This window comes from Trifolium pratense, linkage group LG2, assembly GCF_020283565.1.
Source record: "Trifolium pratense cultivar HEN17-A07 linkage group LG2, ARS_RC_1.1, whole genome shotgun sequence".
NCBI classification, from domain to species: domain Eukaryota; kingdom Viridiplantae; phylum Streptophyta; class Magnoliopsida; order Fabales; family Fabaceae; genus Trifolium; species Trifolium pratense.
This window is the reverse complement of record NC_060060.1, coordinates 74,114,273-74,134,152: the sequence shown is the minus strand read 5'-3', so window position 1 is coordinate 74,134,152 and position 19,880 is coordinate 74,114,273. Positions and strand designations below refer to the sequence as shown.

Genomic DNA, 19,880 nt, shown 5'->3' with positions numbered 1-19,880 from the left:
ATATTCATATTTCACAGGACAATGGACATAAAAGATACTCTATAATTTCTTAAGTCGAAGAAATATGACAAAACTTAAAAGCTTACTTTTAAAAATAAGTTTAGACCTACCTTAAAAAAGTATTATTACATTTCAATCCATGTTTGGTTATTCATGTTTAATACTAAATTAATGATAATAAACACATTTTGATCGCATGATAAAAATTTTAACTAGAGACGGAATTAGGGTTCAGAGAATGCAAGTTCATTTAAATTTCTTACATTTTCTGCATTTGCACTATCAACTAGGGTGTTTTTATCTTTTTCTCACTTAAATTTGTCTCTATTTAACTTTTATTCAAATTTACACTACTATATATGTAGGGAATAAAATAAAATGGCACGCTCTACCAAAAAAAATAAAAAAAATGGCACAAGAATAATTAATTGGTCTCGCTAACATGTGTAAAAAGGACACATTTTTTTATTTTGACGGGTGTAAAAAGAACACTTGTTAAGGAACATAAAAGTAGAAAAATTACATTGAAAAAAATATCTTGAGTTTTACAAGGTTGAATGTATAGATTGTTTGGTGGATATTTCTTTATTGAGTTTGTTAACATGTGTGAGACATTTTGTTAGCTTTCTCCTAACTTCAATAGTACTAAATCAAGACATTTTGGTGGGATTTGGATTTTCTTACTGTTACAGCCGGATCTTGTAACAGATCAGGATAATCCGGTTATGTTATTTTATGTTTTTTTTACTCAATATGTTTTTTTTTTAGAAAATGTGATTTTGTGGTATTTGTTTATGTGATTTTGAATGGACTTGGATGCCATCAATTTTCCCTCTCATGTTGGTCATGTGATTGTAATCTTAATTATTGATTCACTATTCTTCTTTCTCTTCTTAGATATTTTTTGCTTTTTATAATTTATCAATCATTGAATAAAGAAAATAAGAGATAATATTAGAGAAAATATTGAAGAGGATCCAAATCCGATTTATGTGGCCATACATTCCTTAAGCTGGGTAAAGGTGTATAAGTAATAATTGGTTAATTGAGGAACCTTAACCTTAAACTTATCCCTTGCATGGGGTCATCATATTTATTAAATATTTAAATGACAAAAATAATGATTTTAATGAATGAGTAAAATGTCAAATATCCCTTCTGAAATCTCAAAATTCGTTAAATATCCCTTTGAAATTTGAAAATAGTCAAATATCCTCATAAAATTATAAAACGTCAATCAAATTGCCTCATGCTCCGTTTAATCCGTATGTTTTGAGCCTTCAAAAACACTTTTTTTTCTAACACCAAAAAATTTATTAACAAACCTCATACATGGCATAAGATATACCAAGAGAGGAAGCAAGAATACAAAAGAAGAAAGCTACAACAAGCATATGTCGGGATCCCACGCCCATTTATAAAAAAGGTAAGGGGAAATATGCATCCGATTAGCACTCTATCTCCATCTTCATTGTTTGAGCCTTCAACCTCCTTGCAACCAGGTGAATAACAAGAAACCAAAACAGCAAAACTATCATCACCATAATTATTCTCATCATCATTATCATTGTTTTCAAAATCAGAACCAAGAGGTTTTAACCACCCAATAGACCAATCTGAGTCATCGATCAGATTCAGAACCAGACAAGAAACATCAATCATTAACATCATACTATTTATCAATTCTTGTCTCATCCATCTTTTCGTCTCTTTCCCTGTTTAAAATAGACGGAATAAACGAAGCAGATGGCAATTTGGTTGACGTTTTACAATTTTAGGGGTATTTATTTATTTCCAAATTTTCAAAAAGTATTTAACGAATTTTGAAATTTCACGAGAGTATTTGACATTTCACTATTAATGAATATTTTAAATTTTCTTAAAATTCTTATCCTATGTTATTTTTTGTGGTTCTGAATCTTAGCCATACCATACCTTCTATTTATACTCAGCTGAATAGTGTTTGACTGTGACCCCATTCGCATTGGTCACTTGGTGGTAGGGTAGCACACGCGGTTGGTGTATGTTTGTGTGTACCTTTTAGATTATACTGCAGGGAAAACGTGACTTCAAAATTTAAAACATGTTTTTCTCAAAAAAATTTAAAACATGTTGTTTAATTTTAGAGTCATGCAACACTAAATGAGGTTTAAAGCATATTTAAATTAAGATTTTTTTTTTTTGAAAAAATATATGCAGATATGCAAATATTCAAATTATTGATCTAAAATAAAATTTTATTAATTCTAGTTTTCATATGCAGATATTCAAATGTTATAATTACTTGAATTTTTGAGTTGTAAAATTATTGTCTTATTTTTATAATTTTTTTAGAGGCCTTCATGTTTTTCTTTGATGCCTTTATATTTTTATCTGAATTTTTTTTCTACTGTGGATTAATGGCTTATAAACCAAAAAAAAAAATCCTCTATTTTTAGATAAGCTAAAATTGATCATAAGAATTTTGATCATGTTTACTCTACCCCTTAATTCTTCTATGTTTTTTTCTTTCCTAAATTTTCCTCCAACCGACCCAAGGTCTAGACGGGTGAAACATTAGGTTTAGACCTAAACTTTGTTGCCTCAAAAAAGAGGTCGAAACCTAGTTTTTAGTTAATGTTATATTATTCATGTTAAGATATTTTTGAAAAAAATCTCATGCCAGGTGTAATTGGAGTGACTTGCTTAGGCCTTTTAATCATATGTCAAACGTTTAGATTCTGATATTGAAATATAATTTCATATGTCGAGATAGAAATTGTCTTCTTTTTAGATAGAAAAAATAAAAATAGTTATTGGAAATTCATAAATATAAGTTGAGAGAAGCCGAGTTGAGCTAAGATTTATGAACATATAGAAGTTTTTCTTTAAATAATACTCTATATTACTGGACTATATTCATATTTCACAGGACAATGGACATAAAAGATACTCTATCATTTCTCAAGTCGAAGAAATATGACCAAACTTAAAAGCTTACTTTTAAAAATAAGTTTAGACCTACCTTAATTCTTATGGAGACATCAAAACACACAAAGTAATGAATCTCGAACTAGTCAGTCCAGCTTTCAAAATCTCAAAAGAAACGGGAAAATTCATCGGAGTTTTGTTATAATCAAAGTCGACAACATACCACCAATTTGAGAAAATTTGTCAGTGGGACAATACAACACATAAAATACATAAAAATTCAAAGTGAAAGATAAAATTTGCAATTATTCCAAGTTAAAACAACAAGACTTGGTGAAAGTATTTTGGTTTTCATTAGGTGAAAGTCAATATTCAAACCTAAGATGTTCCTTCAAAGTTCCAAAATTGAAAAGATATCCAAGGTGTGTTTATTGACTTGTTCCCCTTGTTTCAAAAATTCCAAGTTTGTCATCTTAGCTTGTTCTGCCTGCAACATAAGAAAAACATGTTACTTTTTATTCTCTTGAGATTTTCCAAGGAATAAAACATGGCAATCATTTAAGCAATGACTTTAACTACTATGTAACACTAACACAAACATAAATAACGAACACTTCAACATCAATAATAATTTTAAAAAATAATATAATTAAATATAATCACATGTATCGATGTTGTGTCGGTGTCAAAATTAATATGTATCAGACACCAGATATATACATGATTAGAAATGTTTGTGCTATAGGTCATAACTACTCGTAAAATTAAAAGACTAAAATTTCATTAAAAAGTAGTACTGAATTTGAAAATTACCATATGAAGGTACTGGAATTAGGTGTCACTTAGGCATCAATGCAACTTTAATCCTTTCCACAGTGGCCTTGAGCAAAGTGTTAACAGTGGAGACTGAACCTAGAGCTAGCCTTGTATGTGGAACCGAATCAACAAAAATTTGAAATCCAACTGTGATAAGAGAACCTCCAGATCCATTATCCATAATTGGTCCTCCATCGGGAAGAATAGCGAATCCGGAAGGAATCATAGTAACACAATTTGAGTCGCCACCACATAATACTAAATTCATTGCAATGACATCAACTGGCGCATATACTACATATGAGCCAGTTATGTCAGTGCAACTCTCTTGTAGTACCACCCTATTACTCTGACCTGTATTTTCACTCTGTAACAAAAACATAATGTTAGATCATGTGTTTTGATGACTAATATACATACCAATTTTACATATGCTATAGCCAGGAACTTACACAGACACGAAGTAAAGACACACAATTGCCAGGATCACAACCATTGACAATGTGAGCCACATCTTGAACTGTACATCCGGTGGAGAGAATATCCCACTGTAAATTCAATCGAATATGTAAGCTTCTAAGGAAGAATTATATATAATAGTTTTTTTTTTCGGTATAAAAATCATTAGAAAGCACTAAAGTTTGTGTAGATACATACTCGACTTCTTGAACTTTCATTACGAAGAAACTCAAAAACCCTTTTGGGAGGAATGGGAAGCCAGAAAGAAGTAGCAGTACTTAACACTACATCAGATGATATATCACTGCCTGATTCGCCGATATATTTTTTGGTCATAACCTTTACTTCCTCAGACCCATTTGATGGTAGATTTGTCCAAGCATGTGCTGTAGAAGCACCAATACTAGTACAAAAGCTGGTTACCATTCTTCCTGCTAACCTCAACATACTTTCCTTTCCCGCATTAGTCATCCTCACTATACACATAGTAATGTTACACATAAATATAAATAACAGTCACACACGCGCACGCGCACATATAATAATTTTTTAAAAATTAGTTACATATACCACCAATGCTCCCTGTAATAGGTATGTTGTTGGACATTGAATAAACAAGACGTTCGCATCGTCTTTGTAATATGGCTATCCACCGTTTAGCTCCAAATGCAAGTCCAGAATTAATTAGAGGAGTATATATAGTTTGTACCTCGTTATCCTCAACTTCTAAGTGTTCAATCCATGTAACATTAGAATAATCATGTGGTAGTTCTTGAATCAAACAACCAGAAACTCTTCTTTTGGTTCTTGAGATAGATGTAGGAGAAAAATTATCCAAGGGAATATCAGCCACTACCCATATACTGTTTGGAAGCAATTTACAGTATCTCACGAAATAGTTTTCAAGAGTAGGAATAGATGGTGAGGCAACCTGAAATTCAGCTGACATCTAAAAACAAAATTTGTATGAACAAAAATTGTTAGATAAAAAATACATGTTAAAATTAATTCTGAGATTCAATTAGTATAAAAAATTAAATAAGTACCACTTGTAAGGCTCCGTCATAATTTCCTGCCACTCCAGTTGAAAGGACATTGAGTGTTGCAGCTCTTGAAACAATTCCGCAAAACATATTTGACCATTGACTCTGAAATGTTTTTTAATAATATAACTATAGGTTAAAAAATTGTAAAAAAATAAACAAAGAATCTCTAAATTTGAAGTTTGCATGCAAACCAATAATTTTATTTATAAAAAATGAATGTTTGAAAAATCAAATCGTAGATTAAACTATAAGACCTGTTTAATATGATTTAATTGGTTCAATCGATAGAACCAGTAGTGTCGGTCCAATCATTTGAAACATTAATCAAACTATAGGAGTAAGATATAGTACATGTACATAAATATTAATGACTCACCACATCCATAAAGATATCAACCAAACTAATAGGATTTATGAAGACCACGGCAGACTCTTTAGAACCATCATGTCTTAACTTCATTGGGTTGGGACCAATGCTTGTAGGAAACTGCAACATATATTCTTCTCCATTAAGAGAGTTGGTAGGTAACCACAAAGGAGGCCCACTAGTTTGATCCAATCTTATTAGTTCATCCATTCCTACAACAGCTAACTCAACAATCTTACTATCATCAAGACCTTGAGGTGGAACATAGTACTTAACAAGATCACTGCCAATGCCACTACCACCAACATATGCTTCTCCTACCATACCATTCATTGCTCCATTGTAGTTACCAACAGAATGTTGAGGCCCTTGATTGCTATTCGGTGGTGAAGATATGTTGTTATAGGAATCGACAGGATTTATCGGGTTCTGAGCTCCAAATTTTTCAAGCTGGTTTTTTTGTTCATAAAAAAACTTAAAGCTTACTAGTAGTTTACATCAAACAATGAAAAAACTTAAGTGATTAATTATAAGGAAATCATTACTAAGGGTAAATATGAAAAGGAAAATTAATCTAATTTGTCAATCAATTTAATACTAAAACCAACTTCTTTAATACCTGTGTTTTGTTAAATTGGCTCTTATAAAAAGATACCTCGGGAGTAGTTTAATTTATATGCCGTTAGTGTAAAAGTCAATCATAATTAATAACCATTAGACCATATACAATGGTCTCAACACCAAAATACATTCAACACCCACTTTTTCACTCCACATCATTTTCTCTTTCTTCCACCTAATCATTCAACACACATTCAACTTTTACCCTCTCCAATGGTTTTTCTATTCAACACCCTACCCCACCACTTTCTATTTCATATTCTTATTTAAATTTAATTTTTTTTATGATTAATTAAAATTATAATTATCGATTAAAATTAAATTAAAATAATTAATACTTAACGAAAAAAGAATTGTTGGGATAATTAGAAGAATTGTTGGGATCCATTTCACTAAAAAAAGATTAAAACTTCAAAAGAAAGACTAATTAGAAAGATAATAATAGATTAAGATAGTGAAAAACTTGGTTTTTTTTTTCTGTGTCCTAATGAAATGAACCAAGTCTCTATTTGTAGAGAAAAAAAATCACGAATTTTGGTAAAAAAATAAAAAATTAATTTGCAATGAAATAATTGAGTTCAAAGGATAAAAATCATAAAAATTCAGCGAACCAATCAGCAGCTGACAAGTGGCAGATTCAACATGTTGAATTCTTTCATCATCTCCCTCCTCCACATCACATTAAACACCCCCACTCCAATGGTTTCAACATGTTGACCTTCATTCAACACCCCATATTCAACACCACTACACATGGTCTTAGACATGGCAACGGGGCGGGGGCGGTTTTTTTCCTCTCCAAACTCAAAAACATAAAATTTGGGTTTCCCAAACCCATATTCAATGGGGATCGGATATCCTCAACGGGATTCGAGTTTTCCCGTTACGCTTCTTTCCACATGAATTTTGATTGTATTTTAGTATTTTTTTTATTAAAAAAAGTTAAAAATCCAAAATTATTTTGTTTCAACATTTTTTTAAATAAAGAAAAGAAATAGAGAAAAAGGTTTATTTTTTACTCAAATTAAAAATTATGTATATATATATATATATATATATATATATATATATATATATATATATATATATATATATATGAATGTAATTTAAGAGAGAGTTTCTAATTTAAAATAGGTAAAATATAATTTTAATATAAGCGAGGCGGGTTCAGGGACGGGTATCAATGTCCCAATTACCTGCCCCAACCCCGTCTTCTGAAATCGGGGAAAACTCAATCCCAAACTCAAATTCAGTCAAACCGGGTTTTCCCCGTCAAAGCGGGTAGAGTTTGGGCGGGTACCCGCGAGTATGGATTTTATTGTCATGCCTAATAACCATTCATTTATTATAAATTTTGAGCTTTCATATATTAGTAATTGTTCATTAAAAATTACATAAATGATGGTTTGTAATTGATCAATGGTATAAAACTTTTGGAAACGGATTTCCAGTTGTTACAGCAGTAGGACGCTGCAATAGTTAGGGACCGTCCGATCACAATCGTTTTTAGTAATTTTGTAAATGAATTGGTTTGATCCGTCTGATCTAATAATGTATGAGATGCAAAACAGTGTGAAAATTGTGTGATTCCCAACAGCATGAAATTATATAGATATAATAACAGGAAAATGTTAAACGGTACACTCGGGGCACTAGTTAAGCATACTAATAAGGAAGTTTTATCTTGGAACATATGCATTCAAAATCTTTTTTTTTTTTACAAAAATATGCATTCAAAACCTTAAAAACATAAAAGTTGTGTTTCTAGCATTAACTTTATTCATAATTTCCATTTTAAGCATGTTCAACAACTGCCCCGAAGGCACAATTTAGTATGACCCATAATAATAAGGATACCTCTTTTCTTAAGAGAGCATTCTCCAACTTCAATTGTTGTTGCTCATTGGACATCATATGAGTAGCCGGAATTCCGCACACGTTACATGTAGATGGGGTTGTCTTGTATCTATTCATCTCAGCTCGAAGCTTTTCGATCTCAGCCTTCAATAATTCATTCTCTTCTCTTTCACTTCGAACCTATAAATTAACAAAGTGCATATAACTTAAATTATATATATATATATATATATATATATATATATATATATATATATATATATATATATATATATATATATATATATATATATGTATGTATGTATGTATATGTCGACTCCAAGAGTAAGTGTATAAAGCTACTCCAAATCTTAACTTTTAATCCTATGGCTCCAATTACTTACTAAATGGTCCACTTAAAGTATATATATCGCAAATTCTAATAAGTACCCTTCTTTAAGTGGTTTATGATGGTCCAATATTTAAAATATTATCCATAATATACGTTGTTATTATTTGAAAGTATAATTTAATAGTTATTTTTATTTTTATAATTGAAATAATTGAAATAATAACTTAATTGACATCATTTTAATTAAAATATTAGTCTTCTTAGCTTGGAGAAATATATAGAATTGGTGTAGCATGAACCATTTACTCCGTAGGTGATAAATAGTATGTACACGCTCACTTTTCACTTGCGTCAGACATGCAAAGAAAACAATTTTAACGTTACTTTTTTTTTCTTACATACATTTAACGATACTTTAAACAATGTCCAAAAAACCAACGTTAATTTTAAAAAAACAATTTTGCATAAATAATACTCGTATCCAAAAAAATTACATAAATTATAACCCCTTCCCGATTGAAGTTATGGTTATGGTTATTTTTTTATCAAAAAACAAAAACTTAGTTTTTAGTTTTCACCTAGTTCGAGATCATTTTTGACATCAAGTGGTTATAGTCCCTTCCCGATTGAAGTTGAGGGAAACAAAAACTTTTTTTGGTTATCTAGTTCTAATATAATAAAATTAATTAGTATCAAATTTACTAATGTGTACTTATCAATTTTAATAATACAATTTCAAATAAGGCCTAAGAGCTCTAATTCAATTAATATTAATCCCATTATAAAACTATTCACCATTGCAAGTTTATTGTCCAATTTATGATAGTTATAATTGTAATATTTATCGGTGACAAATTATAGCCTTATATATGATGGATGTAAATACAATCGTCAATGCTTTGTGAAAAAATATTTGTGCTTACGCATGGGATCGCGTGTTGCCGCTCTATATTAATAGTTTGGAACTCTGAAGTGAAACATAATAATTTAGTATTTTATTTAATATGAAAAATTTTAAGAGAAAAATTATCTTGTAATATAAATGAGACAGAAAATTATTTAGTAATTTATTTGATATAGGCATGCATATTAATATGAATAGAAATATATAAGACTCGTGTAAATTATAATAAAGAAATAGGCATGCGTCTTAATATATGAGTAGAAAGATTGGTTCGCACAGAGATTATAAAAAATAGACACGTGTATGTATTATTATATAATTATAAATATAGATCCCGTTGAAATTATAGAAAAAAATAGACATGGTTACTAATATATGAGTAGAAATATATGTCCACGTTGAAATTATAGAAAATAAACACTTGTATTAATTAATATATATGAGTAGAAATATAGGTCCGAGTAGAAATATTAAAACACTCTTGAGATTTTTTTCAGTCCCTTTTTATAAGATCTCTTTCAACCAAGGACAAATATAGGCCCGCGTAGAGATTTTAAAAAAGTTGACATGCATATTATTATATGAGTAAAAATATAGGTCCGCGTAAAAATTATAAGAAAAATAGGCACGTATATTAATATGTGAGTAGAAATATAAGTCTCCATGGAAACTACTACCTCCGTCCCTCTTTAGATATTCAATGAGTAGAAATTTTCAAATAGAAATTATAAAAAACAAAAAAAGACACGCATATTATTATATGATTAAAAATGTAGCTCCCATAGAAATATAAGTTCCCGAGAAATATATGTCCACGTAAAAATTATATATAAAAAAATAAACACGCATACTACATATGAGTAGAGATATATGTCCCCATATAAATTACTCCTCTATCCCTCTTGAGAGTTGAGATTCTTCAAATATTTTTAGTCACAATTTTTTAGTACAAACCACTTTACAGATTTTTTTATTAACAATTTTTTTTCCATTTCTTTTTTACAAAATTTTTATGTTATAACATGTCATATTATGCTTTAAAAAAATGCCATATCAAAAATTTGTTTTTTTTACATCCGTGGAAAAAATATAAATAATATTTACTATTAAATTTTACTTTTTTATTTGGTTAAACTATTTTTTAATGTTACTATACATTTGTCCACAAATTCTAGCTCAACTGACAAAAATGCTGAAATTTTTAGTGTTGGACATCATGACCGGAGTTCGATCAAACCTTGGTCACTCCACTTTATGTGTGTGAGTTTTTCATGACTTTGCAATTTCGTCAATAAAAAATAATGTTACTATATATACATTTTTTATAGCAACCCATTTTTTAGATTTTTATAATAGATAAAGGGTTTATATGGGTGTTTGGCCATAGTAGATCCTAATAAGTTTGTTCTAATCATCGACCCAACCCACTTATTCTTGAATCATAAAAAAAAAAAGAAAATACCTATGGCCAACCATATATAAGAATGTATAATACCACAACTTGATTAGTAGGTTTCAAACTTTTAATCTAAACCATTTAAATACATTTATAATATATCAAGGGTTATTGTTAGATTGGTCCAAAATGGACAAATCTTTTGAAATTTAACTCGTACCGAATTGAAATTAATAATGTCAAATTTTTAGTCGTAAAAATAAGATGAATCGTGATTTTTACTTTAAAAAAGTATTATCGATATTTGTTAAAATTTATGATGATTTTAAATATTGGTTCACGATAACATTAACCTATATGTGTGTGTATATATATATATATATATATATATATATATATATATATATATATATATATATATATATATATATATGTTACATGTATTTGATCAAAATTACCTTCAAACCATTGCGCCTGTTCTGAAACCAGAACTTAATTTGTGAAAGATCTAATCCAAGCCGACGACTCAGCTCTTTTCTTTCCTTGTCATCTGGGTAAGCATTCTTCTTGAAGAAACTAGTCATAAAACAATGTTCAATAAATTAACACCATAAAAAACAGAGCAAATAAACATATTAAACACACACACACACATATATATATATATATATATCATCACATTCAAATAAAAATAAATGATCCTACGTATCAAGTTCTTCTATTTGTTCTTGTGTATGGCGGCGATAGTTCCTTTTTTTTAGACATTGGTTGGGTTGTTGTTCATCTTGGTTTGGTTGTTGTTGTTCATCACTCTGTTTTGATGGACCTCCAAATTCCATTTGGTAACGTTCATCATTTGCCTTTAGCAACTCTTCCTCAAACATATTATTCATAATGTGATTGTGTTGCGGAGAAGAAGAAGAAGAAGAAGAAGATGAAGAAGAAGAAGAAAGCATGTTTGTTGGATGGTTGGTTTGTTTGTTTGTTAATCTTTCTTTTGAAGTAATAATCTGCATAAAAGATAATTCAAAAATGTGATTATGAGAAACAAATATGTAGAAGAAGAACAACAACATATAGTACAGTATAGTTTATAATTTTAACAAATCAATTAATGCATTATACAGAATTAGACAGTCACATGATTGAAAATCTTAATGACCTTGCAGGACAGAGTAATGTACGGTTCTGAAAGCTTTTTTTAATTTCACAAATTAAAATATTCATTATGTGATTATTAAGCATTCCATTTAAAGAAATAGATGTGAAGGTTAAATAAGTGACAGGATACTGATATGATACGACACCGATATAACGATACGAGAAAATTTTCAAAATTTCTGATACGATACAGCCGGAATACGTTATTTAAAAATTAAATTTAAAATTAAATATACAAATGCACAATATATAAACATAACCAAAATCGATAATCATAAAAAATTAATATTCAAATTACTCAAAATGATCGAACAGGTGACAATTACATATCTTAAGTTAAGTACTACAAAAAAAAAAGTGGCATGAGTAGCTCAACTGGTTAAGCTAGTTGAGCTAAGGGTTAAGAGTTGGAGGTCCCGAGTTCAAGTCCTGGCAAGGAGAAAAATCAACATAACAATATTCAATACTTAAGAGGAAATACGAATTGTAAGAGTCTCCTCTCCTATGTTTCCATCATCAAAGAGCATTAATTGCCCGATACTTTTCCGATACGCGTATCGGAGAAGTATCTGACACGTATTGATTATATTTTTTTTAAAAAAATAATATTAATTGCCGATACTTCTCCGATGCGTGTATCAGAAAGTATCGGACGAGTATCGGTATCGAGTACGTATCGGACACGATACTTCGCCATTTTTTAAGTATCGGGGCTTCACAATTAATTTATTTAAAAAGTGAAATATTTCAATTTCCAATGGGTTGACTTCACATATTTCCATAAAATTTTAACAATAACTTACTATTTAAGATGTTTAAAGAGTATTTCGGGGACACTATTTAATATTTTTCTTATTATAATCAATCATGGTGGTGATTTGTGATAACGTGTGTTATTACATAGAAATAAAGACTAATTGCAAGTGTTTTAGAAAGATTTTGACCCTTATAATAGAGGAAAAATGCATGTGTTTGAGGTTACTTGCAAAGGAAGGAAGTAGTTGAATTTTGGTGGAAAAAGTGATAAATTTCGCACCAAAAGCAAGAAATGGCGCATGGGGCGAAGTTATTTTACGCCTGGGAGGAATTTCGTGCTAAATGAAATTTTCATTATGTAAGAAGCTGCCACGTGTTTAAAATAATTTTGCCTGAGGCGAAATTTATGAAGTTTGAGGCAAAAATTCTGTTATGACCCTTTCTTTGCCTCATCTATAAAAGGGAACATGAGATTTTGGAGAAGAGTTCAGATTTTCTACTAAAGAATTCAGAAAATTGACTGAGTGTGGAGTTTTTGAAGCTAGTTCCTTTGATCTTTGAGTGAAGATTGATCAACCTTCCCACCAATTCTCACCATGGATTGATCTTCAAGGGTGTTCTTGATGAAGATTGCTCAATCCACCATGGAAAACTAAATCTCTTTAAGGTTGGATCTAGATTAGGACTTGAATTATGAATTCCCTTGTGTATTCCTCAATATTGATGTAATTAATTCCTCTTTATAAGTGTTATACAATGAATTTTACTTTTAATGCTTTCTACTCTTGATCATAGTTTGAATTGATTTCAGATTTCAATTTGTTTGAGAATATTGATTGAAATTGGACATGGATTTATTGTGCACTTATTGATTCTTTAGAGATCTTGAATGAATGAGTGTAATTTAGGGATTAACAAGCTTAATTGACTCCATTATGGTTTCCACCAAGAGATTGAGAACCTATGAATAATGGATAGGATGAATCAACCAAGATATTGGTGTTCATCACAATGTTAATCGATTTATAACACTTGAGGGATTTTATTTCATTGAAATTGAGTTACATTTGAGGTTCATGATTTGAGGTCTTTTCAAAGATTCAACCTACTTTTTCATATTGAATTTCGAAAACATTTTATATCAAAAATTTACTAAGTGTTGATATCTTGAGAATTATACCCCCAGTTATGTCACTATTTTTACATCTAAGTTCGAGTTTCAATTGTATTGTGTGAAGTACGATAATCCCTGTCGACGATAAACTTTTTATTACTTGCGATAGTTTGTACACTTGCAAATAATCTATCAATTTGATTACGGTTATTTATAACCATTTAGACAACTAAAAATTATAGGAAATGCTAACTTATGTCCTTAAGGTACTTGTTAGTGCACTATAAATAATTTTGTATGAAAATTTATGCATTTTATCTTTTTAAGAAGAGAAATGCTAAACAGTGCTCGCAGCGCACTGTTTAAGGGAATAATTTTAAAATATAGGAACGAAAGCCAAAACTCAATATAAAATTAAGGACTGAAAATATATTTTACCATTTTGCTTATAATAGTGAGAGGAGGAAATATGTTCTACAATGAACGTCAATTATAATTAGTGCACCTCTGTGCCAAGTGTAATGTCTCCAATGGCAATGAAATATTAGTGAAATTCCTGGCACACAGTGGACAGGTGTTGCTCAAGATGTAGCAACACTTGTCTGTTGTAGACAGATGTTGTCACAGGTGCGCCAACACTTGTCTATAAACAGAGTAAATAACATAAAACGATACAAACAGTAAAGTAAATAACACACGAGAGTTGTTAACCCAGTTCAGCCTAAAGCCTACTCTGGGGGATACCAATCCAGGAATGAAGTCCACTATCAGCAGTATTACTTCGAAGCTAAACTCACCCGTTTACAACTTCTCACTTAATCACTACCCAATGACCCTTCTACCTAGGAACTCCTAGATATGAGACCCCGTCCCAATTCCCACCTTAGCAACACAGACAGCGCTGCTATTCAATTTCACAATCACAACAGGTGGAGACACACTCCTAAGAAACTAGGATTCACTCTTGCTTAAAAGCTTGCGAGTAAACCACACAACACAATAGAACAATCTCCGTACTTCAAAGCTTAGGAGAAGTTCACACTTACAACTCAATAACACTCAGGTCCTAAGCTTGCATCAATGAGACACAAGATAGGCTCACAATTAACACTCTAAAATCCCTAAAACACACGCTTTGTAAGAACACGATTTTAGATGCTTGAAACCATATGCTTGCCTTCGTATTTATAGTAGTAGAACGACTTGGGCTTCAAGACAAAATTAGGGCTTCTAGAATTGCGGCAGCAGTGATATATTTTTGAAAACAATAGTTATATTTTTGAAACCGCAAAAATATATTTTCCAAAAATATAATTCCTTTGGAAAATAAAACTATGGTTTAGCTGCCTCATGAAACACATTAAACACGTGCGCCTTCCTCTGTAAGAAACCTTGAACAAATTCTTCAAACAGATCTTCAAAAGATTGCGTAGAAAATAATAACACCTTAGCTGGCGCGCGCAGGAACAGAGTCAGGTGTTGTTCCAAAGTGTCACAACATTTGTCACAACACTTGGGGTCAGCACACTTGTCTCAACACTTGGCTAAAATATGTTTTTGCAAAATGTAGCCAACATACAAAAACCCAACAATCTCCCCCTTTGGCAAATTTTGGCTAAAACAATATTAGACCAGTATATAGAGAGATACAGTATTACCTTTCCTTCGAGTCAACATGATCACACAACTAGGAAAGAAAGTAACACATAATAAAAACTACTTCCAAGATAGTCAAGTAGCATCAGAGGCAATGCAACAGCGGAATAAAACACAACTAGCCTCATGGAACAACACAAGGGAGAAATAAACTCCCAATAGTAGATGCTAAGAAGTAGGAGAAATAAACTCCTAATAGTTTAAGGCGCATTCCTTCAGTATAAGAACAACAGGGAAAAATAAATTCCCATAAACATCTGAGAAAAATAAATTCTCAGTCATAGTGGATAGTGGACTCAATAGTCAGGTGCCATAACACTTGGCACAACATTTGTCATCAAACACATTCAGGCGACCAAGAGATAATTTCACTCACACTCCCCCTGAATTCATGCATACACACACCAGATAGAGAAAGAATATTCACTACTCCCCCTCAGTACATGCATATTACTTACACTCCCCCTCAATACGAGCATACGAACAATTCATGCAAAAATAGAACAGTCACCAGATGTGAGAACATCTGTCACCACACTTGTCCCACACACACACTACTCCCCCTTTTTAGCCACAATTTAGACAAACATCATGAATAGGAAATCGTAGTGTACCAGAGCATAGAGAATATCAGTGTGCAGTTATTACAGACCATAGAGCACACACAGGTGCTAGAAATTCAGGGCCTTGCCCATAAAAGAAACACCAAGAAAAACAACAAAAGTACATCAGAAACAAATATAAGGAAACATCAGAAATCAGATTGAAGAACTTTCATCAGAGTCCTCCATCACATCCTCAGAACCATCCTCAGACTCACTAGCCTCTTCTCCTTCTTGTCCATTTGGCTCACCCTCAGCCATCTCAGCAGCTTCCTCAGCCTTGAGTGCCTCAATCACACGGTCTATTTTCAGCTTCCTGGCCTCAAGAGCTCTGCTAGTTTCAGTAAGATCAGCAATCATCTGTTTCCTTGAAAGTACACCAGCCTGGACAGATGTGCCAACACCTGCTGCAACCTTTGTCCCATCCAGCAGCCTCTGCTCAATCACCAACACCCCTTTCCTTTTGCAAGGAACATCAGAACTTCTTAGTATATCTGGGTGTTGTTCAAGCATAATGTTGCATAGCAGAGTGGGAAAAGCAACTGGTTTCTCAACAGCATATGTCAGAGCATGGCTTAAGGTTTCTTGAAAGAAATAAGCTCCATAGTCAAAATTGGCCTTTGTACCCACAGCATAAATGAACTTACCCAATCCTCTTGCAATATCACCTGAGTGGGTGGTTGGAACCCAATTATGGGCAGCAATCCTATTTAAAACAGCATAGAATGGTGAGAGGGAAGTTGCAGACAACTTTGCCTTGCTTGGCCACACTTTAATTTTTCCACCAGTGAGGACCTTGCAGATTTCATTATCTGTGGCTTTCAGAGGAGCCACTTCATCAGAGCTTCTTTGGAGATATTGATTAATCACAATCGGTGAGAAACTGACACACTTTCCACGTACAAACACTTGCCTATATTCAGGACTTCTTGGATCATTACAGTTTTCAGCAACATTAATCAAAAATTCCTTAACAAGCCTGTCAAAGCACTTGTCCAAACCAACCACAGTTTTCATCAGACCTGCATACTCAAGAGCTTCTACAACACTAGGACATTCAAGAATATCAGCTTTCAAATTTCTTTCCAGAGCTAACCTTCTATGATATACAAACTTCCACCTTGCAGACCCATTTTCCAGATGAAATGAAACATTATCTAATGGAGCAGATGGAACAGATTGAGGAACCTTCTTCCTTCCTACACTTTTCCTAGATGTGCTGCCAGATGCAGCAACATCTGTCTCTGGTTCAAAATCAGAATCACTAGTTGGAGGAGCTTTTCTTTTCTTGGTCTCTGACCTAGGGACCACTTTACTGACAGGTTTTGGAGGTCCATACACAGACTTTTTACCAGTACCCTTTCCAGCCTTAGAGGGTTTGGGTGTTTGGACAGGTGTACTAGCAGTCTCTACACCTTTATTAACTCTACTTCTAGTCCTCCTAGCCACACTAGCCTCAGAGTTTGTAGGGACAGCCTTATCACTGGTAGTAGTTTCATTAACAAGTATAACCTCTGGATTATCATTCACAGCGTTATCAGGAACAGTTTCTTTATCAGTAGCTTTAGGTGGGGGACTCTCATCAGATTCAGAATAGTCCACAAGGTTTTCTTGTGCCAAAGATGTGGTAACATCTGGCACCACATTTGGCGTAGCGCCATGTGTTGCAACACTTGGCGCAACATGAGTCTCAGGAGCAGTTTTCTTAATGGACTCATCAGCAACATCATTATTGGTCTCAGTAGAAGCACCAATATTATCATCAACAGCAACAGGGGAGTTAGGAACACTTTTCCCCAAATTTCCAGACATCTCAGGGGTCTCTACACCTAGGGTTTCACCAGGATTTGGAATATTAAGGTTTTGATTAAGAGAATTCTTACCAGATGCGTCGACATTAACCTCTGCCGCTTTTACGACAGGAGTAGCAACACCACTCGATGGAAGTGGATCAACATGCAGTTCAGACATTGTAAAACTTCTTCTCGATTCAGTTCGCGATTTCTTGCTCTTCTTCTTCGTTTTCTTAATTGAAGAGGAGGGAGATGAAGGATTTATGCTCGTTTGTGATAATTTTTCCTTCTTCGCAACTGATTTTCTCCTCATCGTTGGACTTGTGGAAGGTATGGTGGTTAGAGGAACAGCATTTATCGCCATTTGTGGTGATGGTACAGCATCTGTCTTTGTTGGTGAAGATTTGGCCGAGTCAGACATGATGAGTGAACAGAGGTGAATTTTGTGATTGAAGAAGATGGAAGTTGAACGTTCTCTGAGCAAATACAAAGTGGAAGTTGAGTTGACTTGCGTGAGAGAGAAAAGAAGATGAGAAGTTTGCGTGAAGATAGGTTGGTTTTGTAAAACCAATAATAACTCCCTTAAGTTAGCGTGCACCAAGAGTGGGAGAGAGAAATTAACTGCTGCACGCTCTCCAAGCAGTAACTGCTATTGATTTTCAAAAAGGCAAATTCCCAATTTGCCTCTCAATTTTTCAAATTGACTTGCGTCCAAAGCTTTAGTAAAAATGTCTGCTAACTGTTCTTCAGATGCAATGTGCTCAAGTGTAACAATTTTTTCTTCTACAAGCTCTCTTATAAAATGATGACGTATGTCAATGTGCTTAGTCCTACTATGTTGAATAGGATTTTTAGAAATGTTTATAGCACTAAGATTGTCACAGTAGAGTGTCATGACATCTTGCTCCACACTATACTCTTTCAACATTTGTCTCATCCATAACAATTGAGAGCAACTACTTCCAGCTGCTATATATTCTGCCTCAGCTGTTGATAGAGACACACTATTTTGCTTCTTACTAAACCATGATACTAGATTGTTTCCCAAGAAGAAACATGCACCAGAGGTGCTCTTTCTATCATCAGCACTTCCAGCCCAATCTGCATCACAATATCCAATTAAGGTAGAATCATTACCATGAGAGTATAGAATTCCATAGCCACATGTGCCATTGACATATTTGAAGATCCTCTTTACTTGAGTCAAATGACTCATCTTAGGCTCAGATTGGTATCTAGCACAAACACCAACTGCAAACATGATATCAGGCCTGCTAGCTGTGAGATATAGTAAGCTCCCAATCATACTTCTATAGAGACTTTGATCCACATCAACCCCTTTCTCATCTTTGGTGAGCTTCAAGTGTGTAGGTGCAGGTGTCCTTTTGTGACTGCCACCTTCCATACCAAATTTCTTCACAATGTTTCTTGCATATTTTTCTTGAGAGATAAATATAGTGTCTTCCATTTGTTTGACCTGAAGACCTAAAAAATAAGTTAGCTCACCTACAAGACTCATTTCAAATTCAGATTGCATTTGATGCACAAAATGTTCCACCATTTGTCGCGACATTCCACCAAATACAATATCATCCACATATATCTGAGCTATCATTAGCTTCCCTTTTTCTTCTCTTACAAACAGGGTTTTATCATTACCACCCTTCTTGTATCCATGGCTGACAAGAAATTCAGTCAATCTTTCATACCATGCTCTAGGAGCTTGTTTCAATCCATAAAGTGCTTTCTTTAGTTTGTAAACATGGTTAGGAAAGCTTGGATCTACAAACCCTTTTGGTTGCTCAACATATACCTCTTCATTTAGATAGCCATTTAGGAATGCACTTTTTACATCCATTTGATATAGCTTGAATTTCAAAATGCATGCCACAGCCAAGAGTAATCTTATGGACTCCAAGCGAGCAACTGGAGCAAAAGTCTCATCAAAATCTACTCCTTCTATCTGGGTGTATCCTTGTGCTACAAGTCTGGCTTTATTTCTAGTAATATCACCATTTTCATCAGTTTTGTTCTTGTACACCCACTTTGTACCAATAACATTTATACCATCTGGTCTAGGTACTAGATCCC

General features: G+C 32.7%; 1 protein-coding gene across 1 annotated transcript; it reads right to left on the bottom strand.

The window, feature by feature from the left end:
- Positions 1-3,066: 3,066 nt before the first annotated feature.
- LOC123905429 (homeobox-leucine zipper protein PROTODERMAL FACTOR 2-like) lies at positions 3,067-17,967 on the bottom strand. The gene is made up of 12 exons (XM_045955024.1): positions 17,787-17,967; positions 17,452-17,558; positions 11,413-11,717; positions 11,166-11,283; positions 8,077-8,256; positions 5,608-6,048; positions 5,232-5,333; positions 4,756-5,134; positions 4,384-4,661; positions 4,179-4,274; positions 3,724-4,093; positions 3,067-3,397 (listed from the first exon to the last, which is right to left on the bottom strand). Exons 1-11 carry the CDS (start codon positions 17,965-17,967, stop codon positions 3,749-3,751), a joined length of 2,532 nt encoding a protein of 843 aa, XP_045810980.1. The 3' UTR covers positions 3,067-3,397; positions 3,724-3,748.
- Between the last annotated feature and the right edge of the window lie 1,913 nt (positions 17,968-19,880).

Excerpts from the sequence above, each read along its gene's own strand:
- LOC123905429 (XM_045955024.1), bottom strand. The coding sequence starts at position 17,967 with ATGTCTGAACTGCATGTTGATCCACTTCCATCGAGTGGTGTTGCTACT. Across the intron at positions 5,135-5,231 it reads ATGACGGAGCCTTACAAGTG|ATGTCAGCTGAATTTCAGGT; the intron begins GTACTTATTTAA and ends TTTTGTTTTTAG. Across the intron at positions 4,662-4,755 it reads TATTACAGGGAGCATTGGTG|TGAGGATGACTAATGCGGGA; the intron begins GTATATGTAACT and ends CTATGTGTATAG.